The sequence below is a fragment of the Triturus cristatus genome, chromosome 1_1 (assembly GCF_964204655.1).
Source record: "Triturus cristatus chromosome 1_1, aTriCri1.1, whole genome shotgun sequence".
Lineage (NCBI taxonomy): Eukaryota > Metazoa > Chordata > Amphibia > Caudata > Salamandridae > Triturus > Triturus cristatus.
This window is the reverse complement of record NC_140579.1, coordinates 98,657,637-98,684,626: the sequence shown is the minus strand read 5'-3', so window position 1 is coordinate 98,684,626 and position 26,990 is coordinate 98,657,637. Positions and strand designations below refer to the sequence as shown.

The following is a 26,990-nucleotide window of genomic DNA, read 5'->3' as shown; positions in this document are numbered from 1 at the left end:
GAGACGAAAACAATAGGCTTACAAAGAAGGGGAGGAGAAGAGAAGGAAAGAAAGAGTAAAAAAGAAAGAACCGAAAAGGAAAAGGCACGCTGGGAAAAGCAGGGGAGGGGTCGGGCAGCAAGGGTGTAGATAAAGTGTGAGTGGATGTAGAGGGGGACATCGTCGCTGGCGGGGTTGTTGAGGATGATAAGCGCCCCGAGCGAGGGCCACGGCAAGGAAAAGGAAAGGGGAGAAGAAGAAAGGAAAGGAGAAGAGGCCCAGGAAACAGCCCAAGACCCGGTACCTCCGGTAGTGCCGCCAGGGCGCCATCCAGCCCGGCAGCGCACGCAGGGGCACTCGGGCACTCACTGTAGGAAAGGGGATTATCAAGGGCAGTACTTAATTTGAGCCGGGTTTTTCCGGTGCTAAGCACCGGCACTTAATTGGTTTCCTGTGCTCGGCACCGGCACCAAATTGTCAACACCATATTTAGAACAGTCCACCACATGGTGACGCTGCTCATCTAATTTAGAGAGGTGCAGAACAATGGTAGTTTAAGCATACAATATACATTAAAATTGCTAATACCTGCCTCCCCAGCCATTGCTTAAGCTTTGGGGACCTGGAATAATCTGAGCTGACACATTTACATGCGAGAGAGATGGATAGTAGTGGTTTTGGCAGCGATGACAAGGGTGATGGGTGGTACAAGCAGCAGTGGCCTCCTGGTCAGAGCCCTGGCACTTAATATTTTACAAATTAAGCACTGATCAAGGGGACACTCCCGATGAGGAGCTCTCGACCAAGCCACCCAGTAAGTGTCCAAGCGGAGTCTCGACTGTCCAATTGAAGCGCAGCGGCTGCGGTACTAGGGCCCTGGGACACAAGCGACCAACGACAGTAGATACTGCCCCAGGGCCCCCCAAAAGACCTCACAATGACAGGCAATCTGCCGACACAAAGCAACCATAGAGAAAGACAGTCGTCGAGGCGCTGTCAATGCGCCCAGGAAGAGAGCGGCAGAAAAACAACACGGGAGACAGTTACTGTACAACTACAGAGGCACGAGACTGCTAGTAAGAGAGCCAGGGGGCGCCAGCAGAAGGAAGCTGAAGGGGGAGAGGCAGGTTAAAAAGACGCAGAAAATGAAGGTGAAACGTCTAATATTAAATGGAAGGAGTCAGACCTACGGGGAGAGAGTTAGTGCTTCTGCTGACAGTGTGCAGAGTGAAGCTCTCTCTAGCGTGGCAGTGAGACAGACTGCCTTAGAGTGATCATCTTTTCAGCGAGATAGGCGGTATTGGGAGCGATAGTCTCTAAGGAGAGACATACAGTATTTAGAGTGGTTGGGTCCTCCGAGGGAGACAGGCAGATCTCAAGGGCAGAGAGAACACCCGGCCGGCCCTCAGAGCGCCTGGAATTTGTGATTCAAGCCGCTGCAGGCGATGCTGAGGTGTGCCAGTACCTGGTGCAAGTCCTGACTGGGAGAGCGCAAAGAGTGAGTGACACGGAAGGCAGTCAGTCGGTCCTGCCCGCCCCCACAGCGCACACACTCCTGCTCTGCTACCTCCCCTCTGACCCCCACACCCAGCCCCCAAGACCGCAGCTAGGGCAGATAAGGGGCCTCCGAGCCTTAGGAAGAGGAAAGTACACTCAATCAACAAGCGTGAACGCGCGTAATGGACGGGAGGAGGCCTGCAGAAAACCGCAGAAGCAGAGAAGGACTAAGGCCTGATCATTAGCGCCAAGGAGGGGAGGTGAGCGCTAGAGGGGAAGAGAAGCGTGAATGGTTATAGCCAGGACCCTGTGGGGAGAGGCGTCAATGAGCGCGAGCAGCGCCTGGAAGGCAGAGGACCGAGATCTGCGCGCTTACAGCAAGGATTGAGAGCTGGCCTCTGGGAACCAATGAATGAGACCTAAAGGGCTAGCGCCAAGAAGCGACAGCGTGTCACAGAGACCCAAGGAGTGAGAGGTGAGGGGCTGCTACGGCCGAGAAGCCAGGGCTGGGGTAGGAGAGGCATCCGGGATAAGCGAGGAGTTCGCATTAAAGAGCAAGAAATGCGCCTTGGGAGCGCTGGACAGAGACCCGAGGAGCTAGAATTAAGGAACAAGCTCTAATCAGTGAACCTCGACGGGACGCCGCTTATGACTGACAGCTGAGCCCGATCAAAGAATACATTTTCGCGCGGTAAGTGCAGCATATTCAGTCCTCAGTGGAGCACTGCTGACGAGGATACCATACACTTCCTGTCCACACACTTCCTGTCCACGGCGCGTCCCGGTCCTTCAGGGCCTGTTTAACAACTGGCACCCAGGGTTAGATAGACCAGGACAAAACATAAGCTCGGACGCCAAAATCAAACTAGCACCCTGGTGAATCGGGTGGCTAAAAAAGTACTCCACATCCGCAACTCCGGGAACTTTTGAACCTGTAAAGAAACACTGTATACGCGTTTTGCAAGATATGGGAGACTGTATGTGTTTGATGCAATCACTGTTTTTGGCAATTTCAGGAAAATTAAAAGTAAAAACCGGCCTAGCAAACCAGAAAGTATGAACAAATATCCCACCCCTCCAAAAAAACAGCCCACCCCCTAACAAACCTGCCTCTTCAGCGCTTTCAGACTGTCCTATAAGACTCCGACCCTCCACATACGGAAGACCCATCACTGGGGATTTAATGGCGGGAGACAAGCATTTCATGTGGTACTTCGGGGTTCTTAGGTCACTGGGGATGGAGTTTGAGCGATGACGTCTCTCTGTCCCATTACTGAAGGAGAGCTCTGTCCACAAGGATGCCCTGGGGGCTTCCACCCAGCAGAGCTCTCACATTTCCTAGTTCCATGCCTGAGCAGTTCATCCAGTCCTGCTTTGCTTATGCACTTCCTGTGGTTTGTAATCTTGTTGAGGCGAGTATAAAACCAGGACTACAAGTCCCAGAATTCACATTAAAAACCTGGCCAGGGTGTACTACTCACTCTGGACTTGAAAATGTGAGCGCTCTGCACACACCCTTTTACTGCCCCTTCCCCCCCCCCAGGCAGGACAGGCCACCTCCTGGGGTAACACCCACTCGGTAAAGCTAGGAAGAGTTCTTTTCAGAGACGGGATTAAAGTGTGACTTTGCCGATTGGCTCTAGCTGTGCTCTCCCGAGCAGGCCAAAGGACACCCGGAACATAATGTCTTCTTTGGGGGGTGGAGGTGGGAAACGGCGATTGCTCTGTGCAAGGCTTGGTAAGACATGGGTAATGGGGCTTGGCCTCTCACAGGTCTGAGCAATGGTGCTTGGCAGGTATGTGTGCCAGGGCTCATCGGCATCAGTTCTGTTCGATGACGAGCTTGGATTGGTGCTTGAATCGTGTCAGGTGTGCAGGCTCTGGGAATAAATAGTGCCTAGTTTGTGTAGCCAGACCCCTTCACATGACTTCTCTGACTTTATATGTCGTGAAATGCTTTTCAGCATCAACTCTTCCCCACGTCTGGCATGTGATGTGACGTATGCCACAGCGTGTCGCAGCCTGATCTCCCACAGCCCTACTGTCCACTAAGCGGCACTAAAAAATGCTGCTCCATTGTCCCCGCCTACGGTTGTTGTTCGTTTTTTAGGTTTCACCTGCATAGCGCTTGCACTGTGCTTGTGAAATCTATTGTATTTAATATATCTTAAAAGAGATTTACAGCCCGCCTTCACTTCTGATTGGTCCATGCGCTTGCCAGTTTGCTTTCCTCTGTTACTATTGGATGTAAGCCATTCTCCCTTCCATGCCTATCGTATCAGTTTCCTGTGGACCAATTACTTATCCCCATCCACGTTGATGCTCTGTACTACTTCTTCTGTGTTAATGCTGCATACCGTTTACTTTCACAGTCAGCGTGTTACAGATTGCTTTGTGTGCTTTTGTTTACATATATCTTATTGCAATGCCCGATTTTTTGCTTTTTTCTTAAACAATTTGTTTGTTTTTTTCCACAAAATGAATGGGTCCGCTCTCTGATTCTTTACTTTCACAGGTTGTAGGACCATTTAATTTTACTTATCTCGTGTAATGTGTACTTATTCCAAGCTTGGGCATGTGCCTTGCTCACCTCTTTTCATTTCTACATACTCTCCATCTGAGCATGTCCCTTCCCCATTCATCCCTGCACCCGCCTGCACATGCCTGCATCACTCTCCTTGTTTCTGTATAACCTTCGCCTCGATTGCCATGCCCTAACCCGTCTCTAATTTCTACACCCCACCCCTGACACGTTCCTTGTCTCGTCCCCTCTATTCCTGTACCCTTTGGAATGCCCCTGCTCTGTTGCATTGAATGCACCCCTTACACTGACACCTCCTGTGTACAAAGGGAACAGCTTCCCTCCAGTACATCCCCACTCTAGCGCACCCCGACTCTTGCCTCCCAATCATGTCTTGCATAATTTCTCAGGCCCCTTTCCTCCCTCACATCCTGTTCCTCCCCATGCCACAGTCTTCAGCTGCTCCCCTGTATTTCTTAAATAACCACACATGTTCTCTACCATCTTGCTTTACACTTCTGTATCCCCCCCTTGCACACCCAGTGCCACCTGTCCTTTCTTCCAGTTCTTAATTTGAGCTGGTGTCTTCCAGTGCTCAGCACCGGCACTTCATCATCAACACTGGCGCTTTTCTAAGCATCAGTTAAGGTCACATTCATTTATTAGCAAAGATACATTGGGCTCAGGGTGATCAAGTGATTTGCCCAGAATCACAGGATGTTGAGCCGTAGAAGAGACTCAAAACTGTTTCACCCAGCTCCGAAGACGGCAGCCCTGGCCATTACAGCACATCCTCTCCCCACTTTCATGGCCACTAGTTGGTTGTATTTTAGGCAGCGCTAGGAGGATAAATGGGTTGGTGCCAGCTGCCTCCTGACGAGAGCCCCAGCACTTATTTTTTACAAATTAACCACTGCTGTCCTCACGCTTTGTCGACTCTCCTTTCATTTAAAATTGCTACTTACCCCTCCCTCATCTCAAATGTGAGCCTTTAGTGGTGCAAAGAGGGGGTGGGAAGTGCCTGGGTCTCTGCTCCACCGCTGTCTCCTGTAGCTGTTCCTGGGAGTCCAGGGCGCAGAACTTTTACACTTCAATGTGTACTCACTGCTCACACTTTACACCATCATGCCACATGTATGTGAGAGGTTACCAGCCAGCATGCAACATGTGCTGCTCTGTGGCTCTTTTAGCAAGATTTAGGGCCGCAGTGCCCTACCGTTTACTTTTAGAAGCCGTGTTCAACCTATTTCCCTCCAACAACCCTCCTGTTAAACGCACAGGAGTCCCGCCCGGTTATTTCTGGTTCGAATGCACTTTTTTTTTAATGATCCAAACCGTTTACTTTTATGGTCTATGTGCATTGAACATTTTAAATATTATTGTGTTGCCTGCAGAAGCCGCAGAAAACATTTCTATTGTTTAGCTTAGAAAGCTTTATTAAACAGGTAAAAAAACAAGGTACACAATTATAGTAAAGAGCAAAAAAAAAATACAAATCCAGAGGATAGCAAAGCAAATCAATAGAAAACAAAGGATGAAAAACCTAATACCTCATACATTGTCAGGGTCAAATTCCAATGTTAAAAATGAAATACAAACAAAGAGTACCATAATAAATTAGCATTTTTGCTTTTGAATTTTAAAGATCAAAGAAGGGGAGAGAAAAAGGAAAGGAGGAGGAAAGAAAAAGAGAAGAAAAGAGGAGAAAGGAAGAGAGAAAATAAAAGCTAAAAGGTATCGGCAACCTTATCATATAGTCTAGTACAACTTACCGATGACAGAAAATATAGAATCGCAAATAGCAATATATATCTATAAAACATGAACATTATAAAAAAGGAATAAACGCAGCACTCATGGCGGCTGAAAACATAGCTACTGTCTTTGGCACGCAATGCAGAGGAAGAAATGTAATTAGTGAGAGGAGACCAGAAGGATTCCTTTCGAATACGTTGCTGCGAGGTGGTCACAGAAGCTCTATCGAGCCGGTGATGATGACATAAAAGATTACACCAGGCAGAGAAGGAGACCTTGGAGTCATCCTTCCACTTAGAAGTTAGAACCTGAAAAGCTATAGCAATGCACAAATCTACCCAAGAGCCTAGTTTACGAATGCCCAACCAACGTATGGAATTACTGCCCAAAAAATGGAATGGATATCAAAGGGAAAATTAGTGGAACAAATGGAGGAAATTGACTTGCATACCTTTGTCCAAAAAATAGAAATATTGGGGCAGAGAAAAAAAGGAATGGATATATGTGCCAGGAGTGTTCTTACAGGACTAACAGTTAGGAGTTAAGTCAGGACTGAATTTGGAAACAGCTACTGGGGTTAAAAATGATCTCTGATAAAAATAATAGGGAGTTTGAGTGGTACTGGCGCTGCATGAGGTATGATGTATCCGAGCCCAAATGGAATTCCATGTGTGTATAGAAAGAGTATGTTGTAAATCCGTTTTCCATAAAAGTTCAATTTTGGTTTTGGGACGAATGGGGAGAGAAACCTAGAGAAATTTGTATATGTGAACAGAAAGGGAAGTAGGAAATGCTAGCGAAGGAGGGGGGTCAGAAGAAGAGGAGGAAGTCTCAGAGAGAAGAGAAAGCTGTTGAGCTAAAATCATTCTCAAAGAGTCAAACTTAGGGAGGGAAGAAATAAGGTAAATCCTATTTAGACTGAGTCTCCTGGAAAGATAAAAGCTGCTGGTTATGCATTAGGTGTTTAACCTGTATAATCCCTTTGACAATCCAATCTTTCCAGAAGATAGTTCGGTTAGAAATTGTAATGGATCTATTATGTCAAATAGAGGAATCCAGGAATAACTGGAGTGGTGAACGCGATTTAGAAAAAATCGAATAGAGGGTCGATATAAGATGAGGAAAGGTAGGGGATTTGAAAGAGCGAGGAGAGCGAGTACAGCTGGCTAACGAAGAAAAAGGAAGTGGATGAATAACAAATTCCTCCAATTTATACCAAACAGAGATAGGAGGATCATCTGAAGAAGAGAGATAGGGCAGAACTTGACGAATTAAAAAGGAAGAGCGATATTGACGGAAATTGGGAAAGTTGACCCCTGGGAGCAGACAAAGTAGACAAAGGAATGCGAGCTTTCCGGTTATTCCAAAGAAATTTGCTCAAGATACTTAAATTTGTTTTTAAAGGAAGTCGTATTGGTAACATAGAAAGGTAGAAGTTAATGATTGGAAGCATCATCATCTTAGAAGTGTCCAGCCTACCCCACCAGGACAGAAATAAAGGAGACCATCTCTCAGTCATGCCAGAAATCTTTAATAAAATATCATCCAAGTTGAGTAGAACTGTTTTAGCAATTGAAGAAGAATATATTATCCCTAAACAAGTGATATAATTAGTGTTCCATTTGAAGTTTGTCCCTTCAAACATACTACTAAGACAATATTTATTTAAGGGAAGAATTTCAGACTTGGAGAAATTTAGCTTGTAGCCAGACAAGGCAGCATAAGAAGACAGGAGGTCAATAAAAACGGGTAAAGAAGTAGAAGGATCAGACATATATAACAAAATATTGTCTGCATAGGCAGTGAACTTGACTTCAATAGATTTATGAGTAAAGCCCCAAAAAGCAGGGGAGTTCCTAAGGGAGTGAAGAAAAGGTTCGAGAGACAAAATAAAAAGCTAAGGAGACAGAGGGAAACCTTGGCAAGTGCCTCATTATAGAGTAAAATAAGGGGATTGAAAACCATTAACGAAAACCGAAGTGGTGGGGAGGAATACAACAAACTAATAAGAGATAAAATAACAGGACCAAAGCCATGCCACTTAAGAGCACGCATCATAAAAAGACAATGAATGCGGTCAAAAGCTTTCTCCACATCTTCGGTAATAGGTGCAACCGGGGAGGAGCTTTTGGAAGCAAGATGTATAATGTTTAAAAAAGTTCTAGAATTGTCCGCAATCGTTCTACCCTTAACGAATCCTGTTTGTTCATATCCAATCAAATCGGGGATCACTTTATTATTGCGAAGAGCAAAGGCCTTGGCAAAGTTCTTACAGTCTAAATTAATTAAAGAGATGGGGCGATAATTAGCGCAAGAAGATGGATCCTAGCCCTTCTTAGGAATGAGACAGATGAATGCTTCAAGAAAGGAGCCACAAGCATCTTTTTTAGACATGAAATGTTGGAATAAAGATAAAAGGTGTGGAAGGAGAGTCTGGGAGAAACAGGAATAAAACTCTGCAGTTCAGCCGTCCGGACCAGGGGACTTATCCTTAGGTAGTTGGGCTAGAGCGGACTTAAGCTCAGAAAGAGAGAGATCATTTTCTAATAAAGAGCAATCAAGAGAAGAAGAATTGACGTGGAGGGAGGGCTGCAAAAAAAAGAATCCAATGCCTCATCGGAAGGGGGAAGATTCTGGGGTATAAAGTGTCTTATAAAAGTCTGTAAAACAATTTAGTATTTCATCGTTCTTGAAATGATCCACACCACCGTTATCAGTAATTTTGACTACCTTAGATCTTTGGGACATTCCTTTCAAGTAATTCACAAGTAGTTTGCCAGATCTGTTGCAACCCCCATACAATTTATAGTTAACTTTAAGTAGGGTCCCAGAAGCCTCCTCTGTTGACTTCCTATTAAAGGACAGTTTAGCCTGAATTAATTTCTTAAGGGTATCTGCATTATTAGAAGTGAAGTAGGCGTGTTCAAGATGTTTAATGGAAGTTAGAAGAGAAGCGGAGTCCTTTATACCTTGTTTCTTTTTAAACGCAACATAGTCGATAATTAATCCTCTGGCTGTCGCCTTGAAGGCATTCCATATGGTATGAAAAGGAATATCCGGACTGGCGTTCCTAAGAAAGAACTCTGGCAAGAACTCTTTTAAACGTTCCAAAAAGTTAGGATCCTTGAGTAAGTAATTATTGAAGCGTCATCTGCGTGTCTTGGAAGGTTCAGAAGGGAGGTCCAGACTAATGAAAGCCGGGGCATGATCAGAAATGAGAATTGACCCAATGTCAGGATTTATTAAATTAGGGAGAAGATGGGGACTCAAAAAATATGATCTATTCTAGAAAAGGATTTGTGAGTAGGAGAAAAGAAAGTGTATTCGAGAGTGTCCGAATGAGTTATTCTCCACGCATCAACCAAACCCATCGAATGAATTGTAGTCGTGAAAGTCTTTTGCATTTTGTTGGGAATGTATCTAAAATTGGACTTCCTGTCCGTGAAAGGGTCCATGACTTGATTGCAATCCCCACCCACCAGTAAAGTATTGTCAGGACATGAGTGAAAGGTGTGTGACATATTCTTCCAGAATTGTGCATCAACACCAGTAGGACCGTATATGTGGAGAAGGGAAATGGGGGAACCATTTATATTAAGATGTAGAAGGAGCCATCTTCCGTCAATACAACTACGTATTAGTATTTCCAGATCCTGTTTCTTGTCTTATCGTAAAGGTGGGACCCCTGGGGCATTGCCAAACCCATGTATGACAAACACTTCTTATATTTGTCCTCCTCGGTCACTTCCTCCCCACCCACAGCATTATCCCCTCTGCTTCGTCTGTCTGTGTCCCTTTCCCATCAATGGCCTTGCCACTGTCAGTCCACTTGGGTGCCACTCTCCAACCTTTGAGGTGTCCTTAGCCTGTAACCCCTTTTCATCGATAACCCCATCCCCAACACCCACTGACTTGCATGTCTTACTCCCAAACCTGGGCTCCCTGGTGCTCCAAACTGCCCACCAATCTCCGTTACCTGAATATGTGGTGAACAGACTACAGGTGGTTCAAAATGCGGCAGCCAGGATACTCCGAGGCATACCCAGGCAAGAATTAGCGAAAGCCTCACTGAAACTGCTTCAATGGATGCCGATCCAAGCCAGGATTAATTTCAAATCTTTATGTCTGTCCCACAAAACCATGAACTGCAAGGGACCAGCCCTGCTTAGAACACTCATCACCCCATACATGCCCAAAAGGTCTCTGAGATCATCTTCACACCTGCTCACGAAGACGACAAGGATAAAAAGATCCACATGGGGAGGTAGATCTTTTTCGCCCCAGGTCCCAAGGTTGTAGAACTCCCTGGCCAAAGAAATGAGACTGCTAAGATATGAACGTGGCTTTTCCCCTGATGATCTATTAATCTCCTCACACATCACCTCTCCGCAGCACTGCGAAGCCCTTGGGCAGCTGTGCGTTTTACAAATACATAAACATAAACACACATAAACATGGCACGGCGCCAACATCCCTCTTGTCACTGCTACCTTTGCTGCTCCTCTGCGTTGCGTTGTCCAAGGTGCTTCCCTTGTCCGCTCCTGGCTTCTGAAAAACACCAACCAGGCTCCCTGTTGCCTCCTCTGTCCCTCTTGGCCTTGCTTCTTGCATTGCAATACCCTCATCATGATGCAGCTTACCTTCTTCCTACTCATTGCTGCCATCGACAAAGTCCAGCTCGAGTTCATCCTCACCTGCACCGTCATCACACACCGCCTTGCACACCACAATTCCACTCTTCTTCACCAGCCCTTGATGAGTTTTGGTAGCAAGAGCCCTCGGCATAGGGAGGGCCGCCGCAGACCCCCCATCTCTCTGGGCCAACATCTGGGTGCCATCATGTACCCCGTCGGCATTACCACCTGTCTTCGAGTCTTGCCTACTGGCCTTAAAGCACTATACCCCACCAGGCAGCTCCAACCTGGTGGGTCCCTTGCCTCACCGTACTTCAGAGCTGCACCAGCTCCCTGTGTGCTTGTGCCTAGTTCCTGGTCCTCTGGCACCCAGATCCAGCATCCATTATCCCTCTCTCATCACCCTACCAAACCCTCTCTTCCGCACCAGTGACTTGGTGTACCCCACACCCCACAGGGGCCTGGTGCAGTGCAGCCTCCCTGGCCCTGCACATGCGTTCCCAATGCTCCTCAGTTTCTTGGATCAGGAGGCGCTGTTCTCAGATGCGTGCTTCAATGTCAACATCCTGCCACTTAACTGTGGCAGGCCCAGGCACCAAATGTCCTTGTTCCTTCCCCAAGGATTCCCCACTATGAAAAAATTGGAGGTCATGCACCTCTTTACTCCCCTTCTCCCCAATGCCTGCAGCCTCCATAGAAGCTGACTTATGGTTCTTGGTGGCAGGGCCCTTCATCCCTGTAATAGACTTTGTACCAAAAATTAGGTAATTGTTTACAATGCAGGAAGCACTTTGAAAACCAGGAGAAGAAGGGAGACTTGCGGTGTATACTGACCTGACCTTTGGCCCCCAGATCAATCGGGTGGTCGGTTCATGCTTCGGGACCCTCAAAAGTCTTAGGAAGGCACTGAAGTTTTTACCTGTAGGAGCTCGTCAAACCCTGGTGCATGCACTAGTCACATCGAAGATGGACTATGGCAATCTTCTCTATTTAGGGACTTTGGAGAAGAACTTGAGCCGCCTACAGGTCCTACAGAACGCCGCTGCCCGACTAGTGCTCAGATTACCTAGGAGAGCCGCATCCTCAGTGGCCCTCCGGTCTTTGCATTGGCTCCCGATTAGAAGCAGGGTAGAATTTAAAGCACTATGCACATGCCATCGGATCATCAACGGGAGGTCTCCTCTCCCTTTGAAAGGACTGCTGATGCTTGATGAGCCGTCCCGCTCCCTGAGATCTTCCGGCTCAGGACTCCTGGCTATCCCGAAGGTGTCCAGAGCACGGATGGGCGGAAGATCTTTCAGGTACCTTGCAGCTTCTAGATGGAACACACTACCTACAGCATTGCGACTAGAACCATCAGAATCAATCTTTAGAGCCAAGCTTAAAACTGCACTATTTGAACAGTAGGGTATTCCTCCCTAGTAGGTTCCAGTGAGTATCTGCTCTTTAGCGCGGGGACACGCCTCTGGGCGTCACCAAGCACTTTATAAAACCCCCTAAATAGAAATAGAAATAGAAATAGAAATAGAAATAACCTCTCAGCCCGGGTGTCACTCACCAAAGGAGGGTGAATTGAGAGGTATCCATACATTCCTAGTTATAGGCCTGGAAAGCGGTGCCAGGCCCTGGTTTTAAGGTTCACTACTGGGAATTCAATGTGGCATTTATCAGAGTTGCTGTTTCCCTAATGCTGTGTTGTATGCAGTGTTTTCTCTCCACGTTTTCTATCAATTTTCCTAGTGGAAACCCCCCTTTTCTTACATTGCCTTTAAGTTTTGCTTTGTTGTGTTCTCTGCAGTGAAGGAATTGGAAACACTTCACTCTAAAATTCCATGAATTAGGGGTTAAGGTGTGGCAACAAAAAGAGGGTGGTGTCATGAAAATTAGGCCGAAAGTCAATTTATAAATTCTTTAAAACTCTGGTACAAAGAGATTGCCAACAAGGAGAAATTTAACAGTACATTTTTTCCGGTTTAATTGGTTGCAAAGGCATTTTAAAATATGTTATAGGGTTGAAGGCCCTGTTACAAAGAGCTTTGAGTGACCAATCAATCTTAGGGAATAATAATAATTGTAAGATATGGTGGTTAATGCACTTGCTGGAGAGATCTGTGTTTTGTATAGTCACCCTTTTGACTCATAAAGCAGCATGGAAGAGTAATGTCTCTCCTGCAAAGCACATCATGTAACATGAAGATCACAGATGTTTTAGATTGTTTGTGGGTTACTGCTTTTGACAGATATTATTTTATCACTTGAAGTTCATAAATTGCAATCCTTCTAATATGGCTCAGTGAGCTATGAAACTGCATCAAGGACAGCATGCAAACGGTTTAGAACTTATTTTTTTCTTAATCTGTTGTTATTAGAAGGCTGCTAAAAAGGGTTTCCTTGAGTAGCAATAAAGTCTTATTAGTACAGCCAGCCTCAAGCACAGCGGTACCTTTTAAATCTTGACTTGTGTCTCTCCTGGTCATGCGCTCGCAACATATAATCCCTACCATCAAAGATGATGTGTGAATCCTATATCTTGAAATGGTCACTGTTTTATGGAACATCCTGTACATTGATTTACACACTTGTATGATGTATTGTCAGTGTATAATGTGCACATGTGATGTAATGCACTCTGCTACAATGGGTTGAGTAGCACTATAAAATAATTAAATACAACTAATAAGTGCTATTTAAATTGTTATTTGTGTAAATACTTGTACAGACTGATACATGTGAAATTATTTCAGGTCATGCATATGTCTCATATACAGGAATTGAACATAGTTAAAAGCTTACCTCTAAATCGTAGTTTATTTTAAGTACTTGTCAAGTGATAAAGAGGTGTGCACCCTGGTTCATCCTCCATTGCACTGATAGCTAGGTGAGGGGCTCTAGATAGCGCCCCAACCAGGCTCAAACAAAAGGAGGGCTGGTAGCCCTTTACATTCAGCCTTTGTTGTGGGCCCAGCTGGAGTTTAAAATCAGAAACCCCTTTGTAGTGTCGTAGGACAGTAAATCACGACACCGACACTTACTTATTCTTGATGCTCTTTATTTCCCTTCTTTCCTGTACCCTGCTCCTACTCTAACTAACTCTCCCCGCCTTCGCTCCTCCTCTTCCCTCCGGGTTCTCCTCCCACCTCGTGTGCTGGTCCTAGCGCCCAGCACATTTCACAATAATACATCTTCCCCCTTCTTAAACAATTTGAAATACTTCAAGTGTGTCCATGCATGTATACAATAATAGAAAACACCATAGTTACAGTTCTTCGATGAGTTTGCTGCGGCCGTAGGGATGCCTCTTGAGCCGCCCGTTCCCCTTCACCAGGAGGCATCGCAGGTCGATGATCACTTGCTGACTCGGGTGCATCTCCTTGAACCACACTGCGGGGTGCAGTTAACGCTTCTCTGACCTGGGGCGTGCACTTCTGAAAATGCGTCACATTCCTGGTGATTCTCTTGTCCTCCGATTCAGCTGTGATCATGGTCCCTTTTTGTTTCGTCACCACCAGGGGGCATGAATGATATCGACAGTCTGCTTTTCTCTGTTGTTCATGTCGCACCAATACCCAGTCTCCTTCCTGAAGAGATGGCTGTGCAGCTTTTCTTCGTCTGTCGGCGTATTCCTTCATCTTCTACTTTTTCAGTCTCTCTCTTGCTGCTAATTCTTCGTGCTCAGAGTCTTGAGACATACCACTGTTTGCGTCTTCCCCAGCTGGTATTCTTGTGCGCACGGTGTGACCCAGCATTAGTGTTGCCGGGCACCTGCCTGTAGTAGTATGCGGTGTGGTTCGATATGCTCGTAATACCTCATTTAACGCCACTTGCACATCACATTTGGACAGTTCTGCTTGTTGAATGGTCTTCTTTAGAGTGGCCATAAATCTTTCCACCATTCCATTGGCTTGTGGCCACAAGGGAGTAATCTTCCTGTGTCTGAAGTTTAGGTGATTGGCAAAAGCAGCAAATTCTTGCCCATTGAATGGTGGGCCATTATCTGTTTTCACTACCTTCGGTATGCCCCATGCTGCGAAAACCTCATCCAGTACAGGTATAGTGGAGGCCGCTTTAGTTGATGCTGTGAGATGCGCAATAGGGAAACGTGAGTATTCGTCCATTATGACCAGAATATACTTGCCAGATTGTAACGGGCCAAAGAAGTCCACTGTGACATGATGCCACACACCATCCGGCAGTTCAGACATTTGGAGAGGCGCAGGGGGATCCTCTCGACTCACTAGCTGACACTGCGGGCAATCCTTCAGTGTAAGTTCAACCATCTGATTAAGCGTTGGGAACCAGACTCGCTCCCGCAGCGCCCTGTTCGTGGCAACAATACCTCTGTGCCCTTCATGCGCTAGGTTGATGACTCCTTGGCGCAGCTGTTTCGGAATGATGATTTGTTTGTCCCTTAGTATAAGACCATCTGAGGTAATGGACAATTCTTCCTTCACATGGCTGAAAGAGGACAGCTCATGACTGTCAATGTGTTCACTCTGTTCGGATTCTTCCAGATGTCTCCAGCTATTTGTCTGAATGCGATGTTTTATATTTCGGAGTGTGGCATCTTCATTGGTAGCATCAAGGATGGCCTCCAAAGGTACGGCGGGTGGTCTGGCTTGAGCCACCACAAAATGGATTCTTCAGCTACTGAGGGATTGGATGTGGATGTTGCCTTGGGATGTCTGGACATATAGTCAGCTGGATTTGCAGCTTTTCCCGGTTTGTGGATGATGGTGTAAGTATTCTCTTGAAGGCTGAAACCCCAGCGCTCTATTCTGGGTGGCATCTTGCCTCTGGGATTTCCAAAGATGGTTATTAGGGCCTGGTGGTCCTTGATGCGTGTGAAGTGTTTTCCGTAGATAAAGATGTGAAAATGTTTGCAAGCCCAGACTACTGCCAGGCTTTCTTTTTCCGGCTGAGAGTATGCTCTCTCTGTGCCGGTGAGACTCCTGCTGGCATATGCTATAATAATATGCCGCTGATCACTCTCTCTGTCATATTGAGCTAATATAGCTCCAAGTCCTACAGGACTCGCATCCACGGTGATTTCCGTTTTCCTTCTAGGATTGAAATATACAAGGTTATTAGCAGATTCAACCGCAGCTTTGATTGCATGAAAGGCTTGATCACATCTCGTGGTCCATTGAAACGGGTGTCCTTGTTTGGTCAGCTTTCTCAGAGGGTAACTGATGGTGGCATAATCTTTGATGTAACGTGCACAGTAGCTTGCCATGCCTAAAAATGAATGCACATCTCCAGCGTCTCGGGGCCTGCGGGTATCATTTAAAGCAGCAATCTTTTCTGGATATGGTTTCATTCCTGCGCCTGAGAAGATGTGTCTGAAAAGTTTTAGTGTTGATTTGTGAAATTCACATTTGTCTTTGTTTAAAGTGAGATTGGCGTCCAACAGAGCATGACAGACTCGGTCCAGCGCCGTGTCATGTTCTTGCAGTGTCGCGCCATAGAAGAGGATGTCATCACTGTAGTTGAGCTTGTTGGGAATGTGATGAATTACCTTCCTGATGGCCTCCTCAAATCTCAGCGGCAGAAGAAACTCCAAAGCTGAGTCTTTTGTATCTGAACAGGCCTTGATGAGTCGAGAATGTGGTGATATATCTCGATTTCTCGTGGAGCACCAGCTTGTGATAGCCCTTGTTAAGGTCTAGTTTGGAGAATATCTGAGCACCATTGAGTGACGCAATCATGTTGCTGATGTGAGGCCCTGGGTGCCGTTCTCTTTCTATGGCGGTGTTGGGTGCTCTCATATCTACGCAGAGACTCACTTTACCAGGTGAGCCCTTTTTGGGCACTACAACCACTGGAGAGACCCAGGAAGTGGGTCCTGATGTCCTCTCGATGATGTCAGCCTGGAGAAGATCCTGCAGTTCCTCCTCTACAGACTGTTGAAGGTGAAACTGAATTTTTCTGTGATGTTGTGCTATGGGAGTCACACTTTCATTTATGTGCAGTCGAACCTGACAATGAGCCATCTTTCCAAGTTCGGTGAATAGCTTAGGAAACTTGTGAACTATGTCAGGTTCATCATCAACTTTGTACAAAATTTCAACTAGTCGAAGTCGTTCTGCCGTTGGCAAGCTAAGAAGACAATCTGCTTCAGGACCATCAATGACATGAATGCGGGCTGGAATAGACCTGTTTTTGTATGTGAGATTAGTCGGGAATTGTACCAAACATGGGAGAGGTTCCTTTGACATCCAGGTGTACACCCGCACAGCAGCTTTATGCAAGTGCGGTGGCGGATTCATTTTCTTGTATTCTACAACTGAGATATCATTGAGAGATGCTCCACTGTCCAGAACAAACTTGGCTAAGTGCGTGTTCATTTTAAGGTCTAATCACGGGTATTTCTTCAGCCGGTCCGGATCCGCGACCATGCAGGCATACTCATCAATGTCTTGCTATATTGGTGACAGCGACCTTGACTCAAGGGATTGCGATTGACGGGATTGGTATGTCCCATGAGAACGACGGCTGGACTGTGAAGAACCAGTGGACGAATCTCTGCGGTCCCACACTGCTTTGGCATGATGTCGAGTGTTGGACTGTCTGTAATTGTCTCGGTAATTGTCTTTGCGTAGTGCTCCGCACACATTCTCAAAGTGGTTGTCCCTGCCACACTTCCTGCATTTGTGGCCTAATGCAGGGCAGGTCTCCGTGTGAGGGAAGTCATATCCACAGCGGTAGCATTTAAGCTGGCGCTCCTGTCTTTTGTCAGTACGACTGGTACTGCGACGACGGCGACTTGTATAATGAGACTGTACTTTGGATCTGGATGATCGTTGCTTTGCAGGGGAGGACCTTTTAGTGGTACGAGATTGGAGCCTAAATGCCTGTTCACGTTTTTCGCCTCTTCCAGCTACCATTCTCTTGGCATGTTCTTCTGCCTGATCGTGTACTCGCGTCATTTCTTCAATTTCATCCAGAGAGTAGCTTTTCTTTAATAGGTGTCTACGTAACGACTCAGACTGGCATCCTTCTAATATTCGCAGGCAAAGGGCGTCTTCCGTCGTGAAGGAGTCAAATTCACAGTAGAGAGCCAAATGTCACAGTTGCGTAATGAAAGTACTCATGGGCTCATCTTTTTCTTGAGATGCCAGGTTGAATGTGTACCTTTCATAATCAATGTTTCGTTTGTGAAGAAATTTTCTGTTGAGAGCGTCACGCACATTGGCATATGACGAAGCAGCGTCAGCCGGAAGTTCCTTTATGATCTGACCAATGTCTTTCCCGATTAAATTGCGTAGTGCAATCAGTTGCTGCTCCTCCTCAGTCACATGTGACTCTTTCATGAAGTCTTCGAAGTCCTCTAGCCATTCTTGCCAGCGAAGGCCCATGCCACCCCCCGATATGAGGACTAGGGGTTCCGGCAGGCGTAGAAACGGGACTCCAAGCTTGCCAAGTCTGTGTCCACCCATTTGCGCAGTGGACGTAGGCGACTCCGGCCCGGTGTGGGCACTCGCAGAGGCATGACTCTGTCTTGATGTGGGTGATCCAGACATGATATGCTACTGTGTAGAAGACAGTTGACCAACTCCCTTGCAGTGAACAGTCTAGCACCGGAGCCCTCGCACCGCCTGTCACTCGGCTTAAATCAATGTATGTGATGCTTATCGGCACTTGGATATTGTGTAGACACATCAGCAGGGAGCCCTGGAGAGATGCAGTCCACGTAGTATGTTAATGTTGTCTTGTAATGTAATTTAGAGCATGTAATAACTGTTCAGAATAATATTTGCCAATGCTTGATGCTATTTTCAGCCATTGCCTGACTTCAAAATGGCCGCTGGGCACTCCTTGCAAAGGGATTGGTGGAGATGCCTGACTCAAAGATGGCCACCGTGAAATCTTGCTCCTCGCGAGAATAGCAAGCTCAACTCACTGGTGGCAGCAGCTGCAACAGCGCGGACACGGGCAGGCACTGGTACCTGAACGCTGATGAATTCAGACACCGGGCGCCTTACATGACTCAGCACTCCTCCTGCAGACGTCAGCAGCAACACGGACGCTCACTGCCCAGACCACACGACCGGGGTGGGCTCCCGGGTCGCAATCAACACGATGCACCTTCTTGGGGCACGCACGCGACCGGGGTGGTCTTCCAGATCGCGATAGGAAATGCAGCACCACAGGAACGAAGAGCGGCTGGGGTGGACTCCCCAGGGCGCGGCAGAGCTCCGAGGCAGCGGAGCCGACGAGCAACTTGGCAGGGGCACAACGCGGCCGGGGTGAGCTCCCGGTCCGCGGAACAGCACAGCTCCGAGGCAGAGGAGCGCACACCAGGATGCAGGTAAGGGAGGCAGGGTCCCCGACCACTCCGCGTCGCCAGTTGTAGTGTCGTAGGACAGTAAATCACGACACCGACACTTACTTATTCTTGATGCTCTACCCTGCTCCTACTCTAACTAACGCTCCCCGCCTTCGCTCCTCCTCTTCCCTCCTGGTTCTCCTCCCACCTTGTGTGCTGGTCCTAGCGCCCAGCACGTTTCACAATATTACACCCTTTTTAGCCTGCACATTGCTGCTCTGAACAGAAAGCAAACAACCTGAGGGCGCTACTGAATTGTACCCCGGTGATCTCAAATTACACCAGAACAAATTCAGCATATTTTACTGGGTCTAGACGGAGCCCCCGATCTGGATCAATAATAGCTACTTAATCCGGAATGTGGCTGCATCCCCCTTCATTCCAGCATTAGTTCCTCCTTTTCGCCCCGGAAGGAGGATTTAGTGCAGCCAAAGCAGTGGAGATAAGTTTGAAAATACACACACAAAGTCATGACTTTGTAGGTGTTCACAAACTCTCAAAGCAAACTGCACCATGATCCACCCACTCCCCACAAATTTTGTGGGGATTACTACTGTCTAATTGCACACGCAATTAGACAGTAGTAGAAGCATTTCAACCTTCTAGTAGCTTACCGGGAGGTATAAATGGAGCTTTTTGACTGTAAACAGACATTTTCAACCACACATTTGAGTTTATTGGCAGCTATCAGTAAATTGGTCTATCAACATAAAATCTGATTACATGATGATCTGTCCAGAACAAAATAGAATCAATATTACCCAAAGACAGATTTGCAGGATTGTGGCCAGGAGTGTAAGTGTGACTGCATTGAGTGTCGCAGACATCCCTTTTTCGAAAGTCAGATTTGGGCGGGTGAAAGATCTTTAGTGTCAATATAGCAAGGAGCTTGTCCTATAATATATATGCAAATGATCTGTAGCAGCAGACAAAAGCAGTCGGTAGGTATGGTTTGTGTGTTTTTCCATTTTAAATATTAAACCATTAAGAAATTCGGCTACTTATCAGTGATTGGTCTAGTTTGAAGGGTTGTATGGTGTAATTGGATTAGGATCACCACATGCAAGAAAGGGGTCTTCTTCACTGTTTTAGATATAAACCCATGTGATCACACACGCAGTGAGCTGTAAGATTCCTCTTTAGATTTATTACAGAATTAAATTGAGAACAGATGTATGGCTGGATGAGACCTTGAACAGGTTTGTGACACGAGGACCAGCACACTTGGAGGCCATGACCCCACACAGCTTTATAGCATTATTCTCTGTTGCCAAGGTCATCTTATTTAACGAGGTGTTAAGACTTCAGATGTTTAATTCAAAATAAAACATCACCTTTGCTGAGGGATGTGTAGACCTTCCTAACATATTGACACTGCTGCTTTGTCACCATCGAGGCGCTCCTTCCCCTCCTGCTCACATCGCTTCAGCATTGCTGATATGTCAGATGGATTATGTTTCAGGATCATAAATATATAGCAGCCTGTTCCCCGACTTGCAAAAATATAACAACCTACTGAGAATGTGCAATAAAGGTGTAAGAGGGAAGCGCGGACACTGCCCTAGAGACTATAGCCGTACCGCTAGGAGTTGTCAGACACAATGTGGCAGTGCCCTGACTGGTTCCTGAAATGCCCAGAGTGTCTTTCATCATAAGCCTTGAATCGGTGTTGTCACCCTTGATTACCTTTCCCCACACCTTGATCTTCTTTTCCTCTATTTTGGACCATTCAACTTTCCTTCCATGTCATGTCCTCCTCTCCCAGGATGAGCGGTCCCACTGTGAGAGACTACGGTTATTGGCCCTTCTGCTCTGCCGGTCTCCTCCCGGAAACATAGCGATTTTCTCCTATTAGATTTTTCAATGATTTTCCCTTCCCTTGACAGTACATTCCTGGCAGCCTTGCGTAAAAGTAAAGAGTCTACCTTCTTCTTCTAATATTGCAAAGATTTGCGTGGTCCGAGTCTTCCGTGTTTGCTATCAGCAGGAGAGCCCTTCCTGATTCTCCCATTAAAGGGCAGTTCATTTTCATTTTGGAAGTATAGGTAGATATCGTGCCCTTATGAATTTCATGAAGTAGGGACTGGGACAATTGGACAGTGACTGGCCAGGAGGTAACAACTATTTGTCTGCCGAAAACAAAATGAATGTTGATGGTAGATCCGGTGTAAGAAGTGGAAAAGATTTACTCTTTTTTGCGATTTTGAGGCATTAACAATTGCTAGGATAGTTTCTATTTCTTGCTGCTAGGAAGAAAGAGCCCAGCCAATTGGGTATGAAGCCTTGATGCTGGTTGATATGTGTTTGTTGTATTGCTATGGCTCTTTCCGGCTTCTTTTCCAGAATAAGGAGGTCAGTGCTTGAGCACTTATTGGTTCGCTTGTAGTGTATTGACAAATTAGCGGGGAATATGTATATTGTGAATTCAGGCCAAGTTCTAGTGGTTTTGACGAGAGAAATTGATGATGGAAGAAGAGATGTTGATGACTTTATACCTAATACCTTGAAGGGAGTTTACATACACAAGATTGTCTATTGTCAGCAGCTTAAATGCTTGCCTCTTTGGTAAGACCTGGTGATGACTGCTTGCCAATTTTATTGTTGGTGAGGTTGATGTTGTTTCAATGAAGTATTTGTTGATGGCATTGTATTCCTGTAGACGGTGTGGACTGGCAGGAGCTAGCTGTATATGCATGCAGGCTGGCATGAACAGTTTGATTGCGGTCTTGGGATTGTATGACGATGGAAGTCTAATTTGGCTTGGGTGATTTCACATTTTCAAGTTGTGCATGCTGCTTTGAGAGGGATGAGGTCTCTGTGTGTGTCTGTTTCTTGCACCAGTGCTCTTATGATCAGTGAAATATTTTATCAGAGGACACTTCTTGGCAGTACCAAGGGCTGGAGGTATGTTGTTTTTGCTTCAGAGAGTGGTGTATCGACCTGTGGGCTGATGCAAGGTTTGGTGTCTTCAGCAGTGTGCTTGAAACTGATGTTGGTGCATCGGGGATTGATGTTAGTGACCCAATGGGAGAGTGTCGAAGGTTATGATGTTTTTCTGTTCATTTTATGCAAAATCACATCATCTGAAGTGTGCTTTCGATTCAGCTTACCCTGTCACTGCCTGTCTCCTGCAGTCTCCCTTTTTTTATCCTGATTTCATTCTTGATCAGCATGTTGATCAGTCTCTCCCCTACAGGGTCACCCTCTTGATCCTGAATTGCTCAGCTTATCATGCTAGTCCATCTCTGAAGTAGCGTTTGCCACACCATAATCTTTTATGTTTTTTAAGACCATCCTATTGCACTGTCGCTCCCTGGCAGGCTCCCTTCTTTCTGATCGCACATTTCCTCAGCTTATCCTGTGAACCCTTTTCTCACTCAAACCTTACATTCTGAATTTCTTCAACTCATGCCTTACCTTCTCTGATGCCTTCTTATCCTCTCTCCCTTTCTACTGCAGGAAGAAGACACGACCAGGCACAGTCATGAACCACTGTGTGAAAAGCTTTGATAATGAGACCTTGGTCACCTCGTCTGTCTCCAGTATCTCAGGCACTGTCGTACTGCTGCTCGCTGCTCTCATTGGAGTACCTGGCAATGTCTTCATCATCTGGAGCATCCTTGGGAAGATGAGGGGCAAGGAGAAGTCTGTCACTTGTATTCTTATCCTCAACCTGGCCGTGGCCGATGGCACTGTGTTGAGCCTGACACCGTTCTTCATCACATTTCTCATCATGAGGACGTGGGTTTTCTTCCGGGTCACGTGCAAGATTGTTTATTACCTCGCCTGCGTCAATATGTTTGCCAGCATTTTCATCATCACCTTGATGAGCCTCGATCGCTTGTTGGCCATCTCTCGACCCTGGACGGTGCAGTCGATCCGCAAGAAGCATGTGGCCAGGAAAGCTCTGCTGGGTATCTGGGTAGCATCCATGCTGCTGTCAATCCCAGCCTTTGCTTACCGCGAAGTAGTGGAAGAAGCAAACACCAAGATGCTGATCTGTGAGCCTTGCCATCCCTCTAGCCGCCACACCATCTTCCACTACTCCTTAGAGACTGTGGTAGCATTTTTAGTCCCTCTAGCGATTATTTGTACAAGCTATGCTCTCATCTTACGGAAACTGAAGGCCACAAAGTTCCGGCGGCGGGTCCGTACTGAAAAACTAATCCTGGCCATCGTGTTGACCTTCACGTTGCTTTGGCTGCCTTACCATGTGGTCAGTGTTATTCAGGTGGCCTCCCGAGTGGCCACAGGGAACATGGCAGAGAAGCTTAAGCATGCCTGGAAGGCAAGTCGAGCTTTAGCCACCACCCTGGCCTTCATCAGCTTCAGCATTAACCCAGTGCTTTATGCCTTTGTGGCCAGCAACTTCATCAGGGTGTTTGGTATGAACTTCATTGTCAAGTTGCTTGAGGGCACAGTTGGGGAGCTGCACCGGAGAACCAAATCCCAAAGGGACCTGGAAAAGGACTTTGTCAATGATGCCAGCACGGGAGTTGAATTGCAGGAGTTTAATAGAGACAACATACTAGACATCTCCCCATCTACCAAACTTCCTCCAGCTTGAAGAGCCAACACTAATGGGAACCATCACACAACATTTTCATCTCAGACAGGGATAAATAGCACAAACAAAAATTTCACCCACATGCAAAAGTCAATAGCAGAGTATACGCCTGAGAAAGAGTGAAGTGGAAATCTCAGGCTCATAGGCCTTTTTCAAAGAGGGATTTAACTTAGTATGGTACCTAAAGCAATGACAGGGAAATCCTTGATTACATACTTGTGGCTGGAAAAATAGACATTAATTGACACTATCGCCTAAGAAAGTGGGAGGGAAATGCCAGAATATACCTATGGTCTGTCTCAGGAAGGGCAGTCTCTTCTGAGATATTGATAGCGAAATCCTGCACAGAATGGTTAAGCCTTTTAAATTGTCCTTGCCATGCCATGCACCAAGGGACAGTGGCATATAAACATTGTACCAGACAATGGCCCTCCTCTGGAGTGGGTGTTCTCATGAAAGTGACAGAATGGCATTTTAGGATTGTTTATGTGCAGGAAGGGACACTTGTGAGAAAGTGCCATCTTTCTTGCATGGTATGCCCCCACTTTTTGCTGAATTGCTGAATGTACTTTGACTGAGTGTGCCCTGGACTCCTGCCAATCAGGGGCCCAGGGCCTATGTTCCTTCCCTAAAACCCAAATTGGCAAACCCTGGCCACATGTCAGCCCCTGGTAAATGGTACCATAGGTACCCAGGGCCTTGTGACCAGGGAAGGCCTCTAAGGGCTGCAGCACTTATTGTGCCACCCTTAGAGGCCCTGTACCCTAACACAAACACACTGCCCTTGCAGGCTGAGTGTCTGGGTACAAGACAAAACCAAGAGTCGACATGGCCCACATCCCTGTGTGCCATGCCCACAACCTACACTGCCCTGGCATACATCAGCCACCCCTCTAGCTGGGTGCCCTGTGCCAGTGGTGCGGGCACAGGAGCATGAGCCCTGTGCCCCTACAGTGCCCAGGTCCATTCCTGGGCACTGTAAGTGCAGTGCTGCCATTTAAGAGTATATGGTGCTGAGAGCTCATCAAACACAAACTCCACAGCACCATAATGGCAACACTGAAGACTGAGAAGTTTGGTATCAAACTTCGCAGCACATTAAACCCGCACTGATGCCAGTGTGGGATTTAATGTACAAAGCACTACCGAGGGCATCTTAGAGATGCCTCCTGAAACCTAACCTACAATCCACGTCTTGTCTGAGAGGCTGCCTAGGCTGCCACACAGCAGATTTGTTGCTGGACCCCTGGGTGGAGAGCCCCCGCTCTCCTGGGCCTGCAACAATGCACATCCTGGGCGAGGTGCTAGGTCTCCTCCCCCAGAATGGGCAGGGGGAAGCTTCAAAGGCATGCCGCCTTTGTGAGGTTCTCCAGGCCATTCGCTGTACCCAGCAACTGGCCCCACCGGTTCTGACCCCCACTCTGGCGGGAAGACTGGCCGGAAACCACAAGTAAGAACAGGGTATGTGCCAGCCTCTGCCAACCCCACCCCTCAAGTGGGGGAGGCGAGGTGAAGCACATCTCCGGGCTCTCGCCATCTTGAAGATGGGGAGCCCTGCCCAATTAGGACTAGGCTACTGCCCCCCTCCCACAGGAGAGTGGCAGGATAGGAGGTGTACCCACCCCAGGGCAGGGACCCATTGGTCCCTGCCCTTTACCTACCTGTAACGCCCCTAAATCTAGTATTTAGGGGCACCCTGAACCTTCCCTCTCCAGATTCCGAAAAAGCAAAAAAGAACAAGAAGAAAGAAGACCTGCTGTGCAGCTGCTAAGAAGAGGAAGCCACCAACTGCTTTGGCCCCAGCCCTACCGGCCTGTTGACCCTCAAACCTGCTCCTGCTAAATCCCGGCACCTCCTGTGGCCAGCAACCTCACAAACTCCGGAGGACCTGGCTACCTTGTGACTCTGAGCATCTGGGACTCCCATGAGCAGTGGCTCTGCTCAAAGCAAGTTTCTAACCCCTGGCATCAGCCCGGAACCGCGAACCCTGCACACTCGGCACCCGCCAAGCCTGGCCTGTGCCAGAGTGGACAAAGACCCAGAGGATGTCCCCCCGGCGACTGTGACCCCGAATCTGGCACCCAAGGACCCACCTCGACGCTCCTGATGACGCATGCAGCCTCCGAACCAGGGACCCCCTCACCGCGATCACAGAGGGTAAGATCTCCGGACATCAAAAGGCACCCCTGCACCCGGCGCCCTGCGGCCCCCTGTGCCAGACTCCTGGGTACCTACCTATCCTCCAACTACCCAACTTACCTCTCAAAGTGGTGGTGGCACCCGAAGAATCTTCGTCCCCGAGCTTGCAGCCTTTGTTCGTCCTTGAGCTTTCCCATTGAAATCCATTGAGCGCCCGAAGGCTCAAAAGCACCCTGTACCCAGCCGCCCGAGTGGCCCTGGCAGTGCAACTTCTACTCCTACCTACTTCCCCATTTGCCCTGAGCAAGTGACCAGGAGCCCAGCTCCCACAGCCGCGTGGCCTGCTAGTCAGCAGCCACCAACCAAGGCCCCGCTGCCTCCATAGGATAACATTGGGCCTAACTCACTCTGCACCCGGACGCCCCAATGCCGCTGAGGGTGTAACAACTGTACCAACCTGACCCTGGGAGACCCCTGAGTCTGTGCCCAGAACCTTAACTCTGCCAGTCGAGTACTTAAACGAAAGCCGATAACTCTTTTTTCTTCCATAGGGTAACATTGACTGGTTTCTTCTGAAATTTCTTCTAAGTGTGGAGTTTCTAAACTTAAAATATTCACCTAAAATCAACCGAGTAACGAAAACGGAAATACTCACCTGCTATTAGGAGAGATGGCAGTGCTGGATCTTGGTGCCCAGCACTGACCCTGAAAAGTACTCACAACCGTACTTACCACTAACCCAATTTTCTTCCATAGGAAATCATTGACTGTTTTTCTGTGAAATTTCTTCTGTGTCGATTTTTGCAAACTACAAATATTCTTTAAAAATCGTACCAACTGTGAAAACGTAATTACGTACCTGTTTTAGATAGAGGTCCCAGTACTGAGCCTAGGAGCCCAGCCCTGGATTACAAAAGTAATGAGAACATACTTTACCCGTAACTTGAATTTTCTTCCATAGGGAACCATTGACTGTTTTTCTATGAAATTTCTTCTGTCGATTTTACAAACGTATAAATATTCCTTAAAAATCACCTGTATAACTTAAACACTGTTTCTCAACTGCTTACAGGTGGTACACTAGTGCTGGATCCAGGATCCAACAGTGATCTAGAAACCATAACCCCACTTACCTGCTAAGTGAATTTCCTTCCATAGGATAACATTGGTAATTTGATCAGAAAAAGTTTCTAAGTGTCATCTTTTAAAATAGCAAAATATTGTTTAAAAATCACAACAGTAACTTAACTGAATTTACTCACTTGTTTCCATGAACTGTCCCAGGACTGAATCTAGGATCCAGTCCTGGAGTTAGAAAAGTAATCCTGAAAGTAATTAATTGCATATAACTTAAAGTTCCCATTGAGCTCAATGTATTATTGTGGTTGAAATCGTGTTGCCTATTGCAACAACCTGTAACTATTACCTACAAAAGTCAATTGCATATTGCAAAAGTATTTAACTAAAGCATCTCATTCTGAGAAAGTATATTTTGATGCCTATTGTTGGTTCTAAAATAAAACAAGCATATATTTTGCATATAAACCATTGGCCTAGAGTTCAGTTATTGAG

General features: G+C 46.8%; 1 protein-coding gene across 3 annotated transcripts; it reads left to right on the top strand.

Annotated features, from left to right (window-relative positions):
• The first annotated feature begins 1,542 nt into the window (after positions 1 to 1,542).
• Positions 1,543 to 26,954, top strand: LOC146869615 (leukotriene B4 receptor 1-like). Of its 3 annotated transcripts, none has more exons than XM_085608675.1 (2): positions 1,543 to 1,736; positions 22,172 to 26,954. In XM_085608675.1, exon 2 carries the CDS (start codon positions 22,197 to 22,199, stop codon positions 23,277 to 23,279), a length of 1,083 nt encoding a protein of 360 aa, XP_085464801.1. In that variant the 5' UTR covers positions 1,543 to 1,736; positions 22,172 to 22,196; the 3' UTR covers positions 23,280 to 26,954. The 3 variants fall into 3 exon arrangements, with proteins under 3 accessions (XP_085464801.1, XP_085464791.1, XP_085464782.1); XM_085608665.1 differs by having other exon boundaries at positions 1,543 to 1,951; XM_085608656.1 differs by having other exon boundaries at positions 1,543 to 2,167.
• The last annotated feature ends 36 nt before the right edge of the window (positions 26,955 to 26,990 follow it).

Bases quoted from the DNA above. Each gene is read 5' to 3' on its own strand.
- LOC146869615 (XM_085608675.1), top strand. From the start codon at position 22,197: ATGAACCACTGTGTGAAAAGCTTTGATAATGAGACCTTGGTCACCTCG.